Genomic DNA, 12942 nt, shown 5'->3' with positions numbered 1-12942 from the left:
AGTTTGACAAGGGCCCAAATGGCAGACTGGTGCAAAAACTAAAATCACATAGGATTTGGGGACTGGCTAGATAGATACAGAACTGGCTCGGTTATAGAAGATGAGAGCAGCTGTAGAAGGATGTTTTTCAGAATGGACATCTGTAGCTAGTGGTATTCTTCAGGGATCAGTGTTGGGACTTCTGTTGTTTGTAGTATATATAAATGATCTAGAGGAAAATCTTGGTGGTCTGATTAATAAGTTTGTGGATGACACGAAGATTGGTGGAGTTGCTGAGAGTGCTGGGGATTGTCAGAGGATAAACAGGGAATAGATTGGAGACTTGAGCACAGAAATGGCAGATAGAATTTAATCCGGAAGCAATATGATGCATTTTGGAAGATCAAATTTAGGTCTGAATTATGATGTAAATGGCAGAACCCTTAGGAACATTACCATACAGAGGGATAAAGTTTTAAAGTTTATTTATTAGTCACATATAAGGCTTACATTAACATTACAATGAAGCTGCTGTGAAATTCCCCTAATCACCACACTCTAGCACCTGTTTGGGTTAATGCATCTAATCAGCATGTCTTTCAGACTGAGAGGAAACTGGAACACCCGGAGGAAACCCACACAGATGCAGATCTGGGTGTGCAGGTCTACAGTTCTTTAAAAGTGGCAACACTGCGGCCAAGGTGATTAAGGAGGCATATGGCATGTCTGCCTTCATCAGCCAGGGCATTGAGTACAGGAGTTAAATCACGTTGCAGCTATATAAAACCTTGGCTAAGCTGCATGCAGTTCTAGTCACCAGGAAGGCACAGTAGTTAGCAGTATTACCTCGGAGCGCCAGGGGCCCAGGTTCAGTTTCCAGCTTGGGTCACTGTCTATGCAGAGTCTGCACGTTCTCCCTATGTTTGCCTGAGTTTCCTCCAGGTGTTCTGGTTTTCTCCCAAAGTGGAAAGACATGTTAGTTAGGTGCATTGGTCAAGCTAAATTCTCTGTGTACTTGAACAGGTGCCGGAGTATGGTGACTGGGGTTTTTCACAGTAACCTCATTGCAGTGCTAATGTAAGCCTATTTGTAACACAAATAAATAGACTTTAAAACACACATTATCTGAAGGACGTGGAAGCTTGGAGAGTGTGCAAAGAAGCTTCACCAGGATGGGTGTTGACTTTGAGGAAAGGTTGAATAAATTAGGATTGTCTTCACTGGGAAGACACAAGCTGAGGGAGACCTGATAGAGGTCTACAAAATTGAGAGGCATAGACAGAGTAGACAGTCAGAGGGTTTTTCCCAGGGTGGAAGGGTCAATTATAAGGGGGACACAGGTTCAAGGTGAGAGAGGAAAAGTTTAAGGGAGATGTGTGGGGAAAGTTTTTCACGCAGAGTGGTGAGTGCCTGGAACGTGCTGCCAGAGGAGATGGTAGAAGCTGGTATATTAGCAACATTTAAGAGGCAACTGGATGGGTACATGATTATGGTGGGAATAAAGGGATGCGGACTGAGTAAGGGCAGAAGGCTCTTCTAAGTTTAGTTAGGGCATCATGATTGTCATGGGCTTGGAGGGCTGAAGGGCCTGCTCCCATGCTTTACTTTGCTCTGTTCTTCAAATTGTTCTTGAAAACAAGATAAAGCAAAGTTTTGCTGTTGCTTGTAGCAAATTAAACTGTTGATGTCATCACCCCATACCAAATAAGATTGTTCCCATCACCAGTGCTGAAATAAAATTTGATTGAAACCAACATTAACAATGATTGCCAGATTAAAAATAACATAATTTTGAAAGTTCAAGTCGCAGGAGTTGTAAGTGAAAATTTAGTGTTGGGAAAAGTGGCTGCTATTCTTCAACGAAAATGATTAAGTTATGCAACAAATTAATGTAACATGAAGATAGTGAAGCAGTCAGAATAAATGAACATAAAAATTAAGTTGTCACTTAATGGATGCTTTGGGAGGATGGAGAAAGAAAATTGCCAGTAGAGGAAACAAGTTGAGGAGGGAGGGGAGAAAATGATTGCTTCCACATTATTGGAATAATCATGGAAACTTACTTTATAACTTGGAAACAAAGTACCACTGTTGCTCTTTGTTTACCTAAGCAGACTTTCAGTGAAGCAACCCCTTGATTTTAAAATTCACATCCTCGTTTTCAAATTGTTATATAGTCTTGTTGCTCCCTTTTTCTGTATTTCTTCCAGCCTCTCAACGCTCATATCTGTTCTCCCCTCTCACCTCTTGGGCATCCCCAGTTTTAATTGCTGCATCATTGGTGGCCGTGCCTTCAAATCCAAAGGCAATAAATAGAAGCTGCTGTCATTGTTGACCGTGAGATTTTTCTCTTATGATTTTATTCATCACCTCAATAGACTGAATAGAATGTTTGAAACATCAGGTATATTCCATTCCTCTTTCAAGTGGAAGATTCATTAACCCTTGGAAAGGTCACTTGGCTTACAGTGGCACAGGCTATAGTGGTGAGCACTGCTGCCTCGCAGCGCCAGGGAGTTCAATTCTGGCCTCTGGTCACTGTCTGTGTGGAGTTTGCACATTCTCCCTGTGTCTGCGTGGGGGTTTTCCGGGTGCTCCGGTTTGCTTCCGTAGTCCAAGGATGCACAGGTTAGATTGATTGGCCATGCTAAATTGCCCTTAATATCCGAGGATTAGCAGGGTAAATATGTTGAGTTACGGGAATAGGGGCTGTGTGGGATTGTAGTCGGAGCACACTTAATGGGTTGAATGGCCTCCTTCTGCACTGTAGGGAATCTATGATTCTACAGCTTTGTGCACCATTCTTTAGACAAGGGTAGGAGGTAAGCACGGCAAGTTATGAGGATGATTTTTTCGCAGATGAGACTGAACAAACTGAAGCAACAAAAAGATGCAAATAAAAAGGAAACAATGAAAAGAAATATATGAAAAAGATTGAATTGAAGGTGGGATAAATAAACCAGCGATCATCACCAAAGGAGGTTAACAATTTAGCTAGTGGTTTGAAATCTTGCTCTGCATTACTTGACTGCCATGTTTTATATTCCAAAAATAATTCATTTGGTGAGGTTTTTTGATGTCCTGCAGATATGAGAAGGAGCAAGCAGGAATGCATACATGTTGTATGCAGCCAAGTAATCCAACAGCTCAGATTAAAATTTGCAATCTTTCCATGTCAAGTTGTGAATTATGGTGACCATTAAAACTGCTTATAGGAGGATCAGGCTTCAAGGGTATCCCTGCCTTGAATGAAGGCGGAGTACAGTGCATCAGTGCAAGACTTGAAGCATTTGTAACCATCCTCGGCCACAAATGCAGAATCGTTAATCCAACTCTGAAGCCTCAGGCATCTATTTGACCCACTCCATGTGATATCCATGTTTTTCTTTTTTCCCATTGGATGTGGTCATCACTGGTAAGGGCAGTACTTGTTGCCCATCCCCAATTACCCTTGAACTGAGTGGCTTGCACTCAGAGGGCAGTTAGGAGTTAACCACCACAAGGTCACATTTAGGCCAGATTAAATAACTTTGGCAGATTTCCTTCCCTAAAGGACACTAGTGAATGAGATGGGTTTTTATGATAATCGATGATCGCTATCATCGCGAAGACTTGCTTTCAATTCCAGATTTATTGACGGAATTCAAATTCCACCAGTTTCTCTGCTGGGATTTGATCTCTTATCCTACAAAACAGTAGTCTAGGCCACTAGCCCAGTGACATTAGCACCATCTCCCCATCATGATCATATGATGGCAACAATTATCTGAGTACACTGAATATAGCAAAGACTCCAGGCACCTGACAACATCTCTTCTGCGTTTCTAAAGTCTTCTGCTGTAGAACTAGCTGAACTTCTAGCCAAGCTGCTCCAATGTGTGTGCATGGTTGCAATGTTACTCTACTCTGGCAGGACAGCGTTGTGTGTTGCAAGTCTCAAGCAGGGTGGTACTTTATAAAATAGGCTTAACCCTTTTTTATTTTGCTCATTGAAATGGTTTTGTAAAACTGAAAAGTTGAGTGCAAGCTCTATAAGACTGAAGACAAACTATCAGTAGACTAATACCCATGTCAATTTTTAAAAATGCTGTATTGCAGGTGGTGGAATGGTGTAAATTCTGCAGATACAGTTGATAAATGCAAAATTTTACTTTTGAATTATTTAACTTAATTTTTTATGTACAATTTTATGTTAATGTTGCAGGAGACTTCAGGAAGATGAACAGTTCCGTACCTCATCTTTACCTGCCATCCCAAACCCTTTTCCAGAACTGTGCAGTCCCACTAGTTCTCCAGTGTTGACTCCTGGTTCTATGCCTCAAAATCCACCTTCCCATAATCATGTGAGTATAAATGCATCTATTGCTGTTTCAAGATGTGAACTGTTTTACATACGCATGAATTACTGTATATTTCTAGTGCCACAAGTTATCTGTTAATTTTATGATGGCTGCAAGAAAGTTTTAAACGCATATTTTCAATTTGTATTGCAAACAATGCAAATTATTCGCATTTGGGAATGTGAAGGTAATTGGAGGTCGTCAATGTGGAGAAAAAGGAAACTCCTCTAAGATTTGGTGCCAGATGTTTGTAAATAATGGTGCTTCCTTTTAGTGTTCCCACCTCCATGAGTATTTTTAGAGTTCATCTTTATTGATTAAGTCATTTCTGTAATTTGGTTATATTATATAACAATGTTTAGTTTAAATGCGTCTTGACGGCTGTTGGAGATTCTGAATAGGAGCTGCTTTTTCAAAGTCTGAAAGTGATTGCTGAGGAATCGATGATTTGTTAGAGCTGTTAACTATACACTGTGCCCATCTGAACACAGATATAATGTGCTGGCATCTATCTGATTTGGCATCAAGCACACTGACATATTGAAGCAGTGCTTCACACAACTTGAGAAGATGAGAGGGCATGGGATCCAAGGGCTGTTCCCTTGTGGATCCAGAACTGGCTTGCCTGCGGAAGGCAGAGAGTGGTTGTGGATGGGTCTTTTTCTGCATGGAGGTCGGTCACCAGTGGAGTGCCCCAGGGATCTGTTCTAGGATCCTTGCTGTTTGTCATTTTCATAAATGACCTGGATGGGGAAGTGGAGGGATGGGTTAGTAAGTTCTGACACGAAGGTTGGTGGTATTGTGGATAGTCTGGAGGGGTGTCAGAAGTTGCAGCGAGACATAGATAGGATGCAAGACTGGGCGGAGAAGTAGCAGATGGACTTCAACGCAGATAAATGTGTAGTGATCCTTTTTGGCAGGTCCAATGAGATGAAGGAGTACAATATCAAGGGTAGGACTCTTAGCAGTGTTGAGGAGCAGAAGGACCTTGGCGTCCGGGTCTGTAGGACTCTTAAATCGGCCTCGCAGGTGGAGGATGTGGTCGATAAGGTGTATGGTGTGCTAGCCTTCGTTAATTGAGGTATTGAGCTTAGGAGTCAGGAGGTAATGCTGCAACTTTATAAGACCTTTGTCAGACCCCACTTGGAGTACTGTGCACAGTTCTGGTCACCTCACTACAAGAAGGATGTGGAAGCTATTGAGAGAGTGCAGAGGAGATTTACAAGGATGTTGCCTGGATTGGGAGGCATGCCTTATGAAGATAGGTTGAGGGAGCTAGGTCTCTTCTCCCTGAAGAGACGAAGGTTGAGAGGCGACCTGATAGAGGTTTATAAAATGTTGAGAGGTATAGATAGGGTGGATTATCAGAGGCTATTTCCCAGGGCTGAAATGGTTGCTACGAGAGGACACAGGTTTAAGGTGCTGGGTACAGAGGAGATGTCAGGGTTAAGTTTTTCACTCAGAGGGTGGTGCTTGAGTGGAATCAGCTGCTGTCGGTGGTGGTGGAGGCGAACTCGCTCGGGTCTTTTAAGAGACTTCTAGATGAGTACATGGGATTTAATGGGATTGAGAGTTATAGATAGGCCTGGTAGGTATGGATATGATCAGCGCAACTTGTGGGCTGAAGGGCCTGTTTGTGCTGCAGCGTTCTATGTCCTATGTAACTGCCATCCCATAGCAGCATTGGTCCTGTTGACAACCCACTTAACATAATCACAGAAATGTTTCAGCCCATTGTTCTGCATCTACTTGCCAAATGAGCATTATGACTTAGTACCATTTTCCTGCCTTTCCTGGCTTCCATGCAGACTGTTTCTATTCAAATAATCCAATGTCCTCTTGAATACCTTGATTTGAACCTGCCGCCACCATGCTTGCAGGCAGTGCATGAACCACTTGTGTGAAAAAGTTTGTTATCGCATTGCATTTGATTTTGTTTTTGGAAACCACTTTAAACTGCACCCTCTGATTCTTGATCCTATTACGATAATTTCCCCTATCTACTCTCCTACCCCTCATCATTTTGAACATCACTGTCAAATCTCACCTTGGCCTTCTCTCCAAGAAAAACAATCCCAACCCCTCCAATCTATCCTTATGACTGAAGTTTCTCATCCCTGGGACCATTCTTGTGAACCTGTTTTGCATTCTCTCCGCATTCTCTTCCCATAGTGTGGCACTGAACACTGCACACAATAGAGTAGCTAAGGTCTAACTAGTGTCTTGTATAAGTTCAACATAACCCCCTTGTACTATATACCCCATCAATAATATCCAGTATATATGCTTTCTCCAGTTTTCCTGCCATCTTCAATGATCTATGCATATATACCCCTAGTGTTATATTGTCTCTCCATATTCTTCCTACCATAATGCTGAGAAGTGTGAGGTCATGCATTTAATTTCATCTACCTGCCCACTTCACCAACTTGCCAGTCCTTTTGAAGTTCTACATTGTCCTCTTCTCAATTTACAATACTTCCACATTTTGAAATTGTCCCCATGCACACCAAGATTTAGATCATTAATATCTGTCAAGAAAAGCAAGTGTCCCAGTACCACTCCACTACAAACCTTCCACTACCTCTAATAATGTGTTGATGCATCTGTTTCCTACTACTCAGCCAGTTTTTTATCTTTGTTATTCCACAGTTCTATACACTGTACTGAGCAATGTATTTTTCAACCTTTGTGTTCGTCAGCTCTAGCCAAATTGATATCTTCTTTCTCTTGGACTGCAATGCTCCCCTTAACCACACTGCCACTCCCCTGCTTTTCCTCCTTTCCCATCTTTTCTAAACAGACACAGGAATATTTAACACCCAGTCCTGCTCTTCTTTAAACCAGATCATTTTTTATCACTCTAGCATCATATTTTCACATGTCAATCTGCGCATTTAACTCACCAATCTCATTTATTATACCCTGTGCATTCACATACATGCACAGTAATGCTGATTCAGACTTCACTTTCTCCCTTACTCCAAGTCTACCTATTAACTTGCTATTCTCTGTACTAGCGGAATGTGTGTCTCCCAGTACTTGGGGACCCTGGTATTCCGCTCTAATATTCTCTTTTGGCCCTCACGTCCCTGCTGAGTTAGTTTAAAGTCCTCCCAACAGACAAAATGCCCTGCAGGAACTCTGTTCCAGCTCTGTCCAGATCCTATTCAGCTTATGCAGATGCCATCATCTCTGGAACCAGTCTGTGTCTCTCTTATGTCATCTTTTCAGCGATAGATTCGTCTGTCTTATCCCCCTCTTTCTATACTCATTTGCACATTGGCACTGCGAGTAATCTGGAGACTGAACAAATAACAAAGAAAATTACAGCGCAGGAACAGACCCTTTGGTCCTCCAAGCCTTCACCAACCAGGCTGCCCACCTGAACTAAAACCCCCCTACCCTTCCGGGGACCGTATCCCTCTATTCCCAGCCTATTTGTGTATTTGTCCAGTCACCCCTTAAAATTCACTATTGTATCTGCTTCCACTACCTTCCCTGGCAGCGAGTTCTAGGTGCCCACATCCTCTATGTAAAAAAAAAAATCTGCCTCATACATCTCTTTTAAACCTTGCCCCTCACACTTTAAACCTATGTCCCTTAGTAATTGACTCTTCCATCCTGGGAAAAAGCTTCTGACTATCCAGTCTGTCCATGACCCTCGTAATCTTGTGGACTTCTATCAGGTTGCCCCTCAACCTCTGTCGTTCCAGTGAGAACAAACCAAGTTTCGCCAACCCCTCCTCGTAGCTAATGCTCTCCATACGAGGCAACATCCTGATAAATCTTTTCTGTATCCTCTCCAAAGCCTCTACGTCTTTCTTGTCGTGTGGCGACCAGGAATGAAGACTATATTCTAAGTGCAGCCACACTAAGGTTCTATAAAGCTGCTATATTTCGGCATTGATTACTAGCTCCCTAAATTCTGATTAAAGTACCACATCTCCCTTCCAATCTAAGTCATTAGTGCCTATTTGGACCACAATGTCTTGCACTTCACCCTCCCTCTCTGTGTAATGCCTTTGACCCTGGCACCAGGGAGGCAACAAACCATCCTGGAGTCACATCTATGGCCACTGAAAAGCATGCCTCTTCCCCCTTCTGCCTTCCTGTACAACTGAGCCACTTATGGTCCCACAAACTTGGCTCTGACTGCACTCCTGTAGAACCAATGCACTCAGCACCTTCTAAAATAGCCAGTTTGTGAGTGGAACCTCTGTGGATTCTTGTACTACCTGCCTGATTGTCTTGGATTGCCTGCTGGTCACCCATTCCTGCTCTGCCTCTAGGCTCCCAAGCTGTGGTCTGACCACCTCTCTGAATGTGCTATCCATGTAGCCCTCAGCCTCACAGGTACACCACAGTTACTCCAGCCACTGCTTGAGCACTGAAACCTGGCGCTCAAGTTTCTGCAGCTGACATCACTTCCTCCCATGTATTATCATCTAGGACACTGGTAGTGTCCATTACTTCCCATGTATTACAGAATACACACTCCATTTGGCAGCACTGCACTGCCATGTCTTAATTTCCCTTACATTAACTTATTTTACTTTGGGTTTCTTGTTTTCCTTCATTATACTGGCTTTGATTTTCCCTTATTCCTGGTGCTTCTTTCTTAAATCCAAGCATAGCTACTACTTTAAAAATAAAAACACTTTTTAATTTACAGCAACTTAAAGTCAGACACCTGATGCTCTGAGTATCATCTTTTTAAAATGAGACTGTTGGAGAAGTTCATAGGTTAGAGAAATTTCAAATAATCAAGGGTTTAAGGCACTAATAAATTACTAGCAGATAAACTGTCTACATGAAAACAGCATGAATAGATATTTAAGTAAGTATGAGATTTCAACAAGGATTTCTGATTTAAACATGTGTTTTGGTACTTTAAAATTAAAGTAATTGTACACTTTAGCCAAAGGCAGGCTGCTGCGGGGAATGGTAGGATGAAGCCTTAACAGACAGAACACATTCTTTGGAGCAATGAAACCACAGCACATTGTTTTATCAGCAAAAGTTACTAACAGCAAGGTTCCCAAAGCCACTTTACGAATAAGGCTGTTCAAGTGCCCTGATAAGACAGTTTTCCTCCGATGTGAGAATTTTAGCTGTCTGTTTCGGCCATTCACCTGGAAAAGAATTGGTGGGAACAGTAGCTTTGACCTTTGTTGCTAAGCATCTGGGTTTGCTAAGCTATGAGGGAAAGAAGCACCTGGATTCTATGGACCAATGAAATCTCATGATGTCAGAGGATAGAATGCAATTGGCCAAGGTATATGGCAATTATTAAGTGATGGATTTGTATTAATAATTGGTTCATAGTTACGAAAGAGATAGGAGAAGCAAACTTGAGACATGTACAATTGTTTTGATGAATATGTTATAACCTCAGAGTGGTATTTGGAATGCTTAAGGCCTTCACCCAATGTTAATCTCTCCCTTTGATTTTTGGTTAAATAAAGATGCGTCTTTAACTGGGCATTGACTTTGTGAGTCTTTGTATTTGCTGAAGTTTTTGACGATACCTTGTCTCAGAAAAGACCCCACAACAGAGATCCATACTGTGACATTAGTGTACCTTTAAGAATGCTTTTTCAAATCATGATCTCTGCAGTTCTTTCAGTCAGTGTTTCTTAGCTCACAGCTTCAGTGATGTTATTGTTGCTGGCTTGACTGGAAATGTCCTTTCATTTCTACTTAAGTGGCTTAAATGTGGTTATCTGTGTTTCCTTTGGGATTAATTTTACGATCCTGCATTGTTAGGAGGATGGTCACGTATTTTTGGAGTTTTTATTTTTAGTTTGGAGCTGCAGATTTGAGTTTTAGTTTTTAGAATGAACAGCAAGCTAAAGGGATGTGTTTTCCCCTTCTCCCTGTTGTTTTGAAAATTATGTTGGTTAGTGAATATAAGATCCTGTTTTCCTGAAGGGTAAAAATTTGCTGTTGTTGTGGACTGGACCAGAGTCTGTCTGGTGTTTTGGGAAGCTACCTTGTCTTTAAACTGTTTGGCATGAATGCGGAGAACTACAGACTTCAACCAAAGGGCTCAATTTCCAGCATCATGTCAGCATTAAACTTCGCTGCGTTGAACCTGTTTTAAAAAAAATGTTTTGTCTATGTCAAGGGTTTCGTTTGATTGGAACACTTTTTAGATATCTTTGTTAAGGATTATACATTATAGTGGTGGTTTTGTTTCTTGTTGTAATTGAAAGTTGTTCTTGCTAATTTTCTTAGTATACATGTTAACTATATTCTTAAATGAACCTTGATGAAAGCCCCCTAATGGACCTTTTGAATCACACCTTAAGTGGAACATATCATATTTATCCTAACCAAATACAAGATGCAAAACTTATGATTCAGACCGGCTTCATAAAACACTTTGGTGTTTCTAACCGGAATCATATCAATACATTTCAGGTTACTTGTATTGTGGCCAAGGAAGGATGCAAAGGAGTGGCCTGGAAACTCATTCATATTTGTCATTCTTATCTTTATCCTTGCTCTTCTCTTCCTCCCATGGACAAGTTGCCTTTTGAAGGAAAGTTGGACAGTTTTAGTTGTATCTGAAGAGTAAGAGGCGACTTCATTGAAATATACATAATCCTGAGGGTCTTGACAGGGTAGATGTGAAAATGATTCATTTTGTGGGAGAATCTAGAACTAGGTGTTTCTGTTCAAAAATAAGAGGTTGCTCATTTAATGATGATGAGATGAGGAGAATTTTTTTCAGTGTCAAGAGTCTCTGAATCTCTGTTTTTCATATGGCAATGGAAGCAGAATCCTTGAATTTTTTAAGGCAGAGCCAGATAGACTCTTGATTAAAAGGGGCGATAGTTATCGGGGACAGGCAGGAATGTGGGGTTGAGTTTCCAATCAGTTTAGCAATGATTTGATTTATTATTGTCACATGTATTAGGATACTGTGCAAAGTATTATTGTTGCATGCTAGACAGACAAAGCATGCCATTCATAGAGAAGGAAAAGAGAGCGTGCAGAATGTAACGTTACAGTCATAGCTAGGGTGTAGAGAAAGATCAACCAAATACGAGATGGGTCCATTCAGAAGTCTGAAGGCAGCAAGGATGAAGCTATTCTTGAATTGGTTGGTATGTGTCGTCGGATTTTTTTATCTCTTTTTCTGACGGAAGAAGGTGGAAGAGAGTATGTCCAGAGTGCATGGGGGGGTGGTGGGGGGTCCTTAATTATGCTGGCTGCTTTTCCAAGGCGTGGGAAGTGCATACAGTGTCAGTGGGAGGCTGGTTTGAGTGACTGAGCTTTATTCACCACTCTTTGTACTTCCTTGCGGTCTTGAACAGAGTAGGAGCCAGACCAAGCTGTCATACAACTATAAAGAATGCTTTCTGTGGTGCATCTGTAAAAGGTAGAGAGATTCGTAGCAGATGTGCCAAAATTCCTTATTGTTCCATGTCAAATAATCATATTGAATGGCAGTGCAGGCACCATGGGCCAAGTGGCCTACTTCTCATGATAAGTATGTTCTTTTCTGTATTCTCTGCAGTTTAGAAAAATGATGGGTGATCTCAGTGAAACATCCAAATTTCTGAAGGGGTAGGCACAAGTTATTTGCCCCTGTTGAGAATGTTCCGGATCAGAGGTCAGTCATTTAGGAGTGAGATGATGAGAAAATTCTTTGCACAAGGTTGAGAATATTTTTGAGCACCTCAAAGGGTTGTGGCTGCTCTATTGTTGAATATATTTAAGGTTGAGTTAGACAGATTTTTGGTGTCTGAGAACGAAGGAATTAGTGGTGAGGATGGGAAAGTGGAGATGAGGTCCAAGATCAGCCATGGTCCTATTGAATGGTGGAGCTGGCTCAAGAGAATAGAAACACTGAAACTATAAGCAGGAGGAGGCCTTTCGGTCCTTCGAGCCTCCTCCGCCATTCATTTTGATCAAGGCTGATTATCAAATTCAGTATCCTGATTTTCCACCCCTTCCTTCACCCCACAATATCCCTTGTATAGAATGCATGGTCTTCTACTCTTTCTTATGTTCTTAACTACATTCAAGGCTGCCCAGAATGTTGAGGACTTGTTTCATCAGAATCAATGATCTGATTAAATTATCTGGAGTATTGCTGTAAAAAGATATTTTGCAGTCATCAGGACAGGGACAAGAATACCAATGCCAGGGGAAAAAAAATTATATTGTATGAGAAGAGGGTGCTGATCGCTTAGCACCTGGCTCTGGTGGAGGTGTTGCCATAGAGAATGCACCAATGGATGATGATTAACAGTTAACTGCTGAGCATTGCTTGAAAGTTAAACCAGGGAGCTTGACTCTAATTGGTCAAGGCATTGTCCTGTGGACCGAACCAACAAATGGCTATCACTTAGCTGAAACAAGCTCATTGTATGCACGTGTGCTTTCTGTCTGCAAAGAACAGGGGCTTCTGCATTAGTGATGTCGTTTGCAGTGCGTGCAAGTGTTCAGTTGTGATTGTTACCAATTATCTTCTGTAAGGAAGTAATTGTTTGGAACAATATAAAATTGCCGAGTGTTGCCATGAATGTGTTGAGTGTGATAATATAAAAATGGAAATTCGTGGCAATACCTATCAGATTGTAAGAGAAAATTGACGGCAGGGTAACCG

The 12942-nt window shown here is 41.6% G+C and overlaps 1 protein-coding gene across 13 annotated transcripts in view; it reads left to right on the top strand.

Moving 5' to 3' along the window:
- LOC145356352 (growth factor receptor-bound protein 10-like) overlaps positions 1–12942 on the top strand; it is a 188097-nt gene that overhangs the window by 82600 nt on the left and 92555 nt on the right. For all 13 annotated transcript variants that reach the window (XM_080209064.1, XM_080209100.1, XM_080209057.1 and 10 more), the window contains one exon: positions 4184–4322. In XM_080209064.1, coding sequence (XP_080065190.1) covers positions 4184–4322 — 139 coding nt within the window. The remainder of the gene's footprint in view (positions 1–4183; positions 4323–12942) is intronic.

This window comes from Carcharhinus amblyrhynchos, chromosome 2 (genome assembly GCF_965287045.1).
Source record: "Carcharhinus amblyrhynchos chromosome 2, sCarAmb.v2.hapA, whole genome shotgun sequence".
Classification (NCBI taxonomy): Eukaryota; Metazoa; Chordata; class Chondrichthyes; order Carcharhiniformes; family Carcharhinidae; genus Carcharhinus; species Carcharhinus amblyrhynchos.
This window is presented reverse-complemented; position numbering and strand designations above follow the sequence as displayed.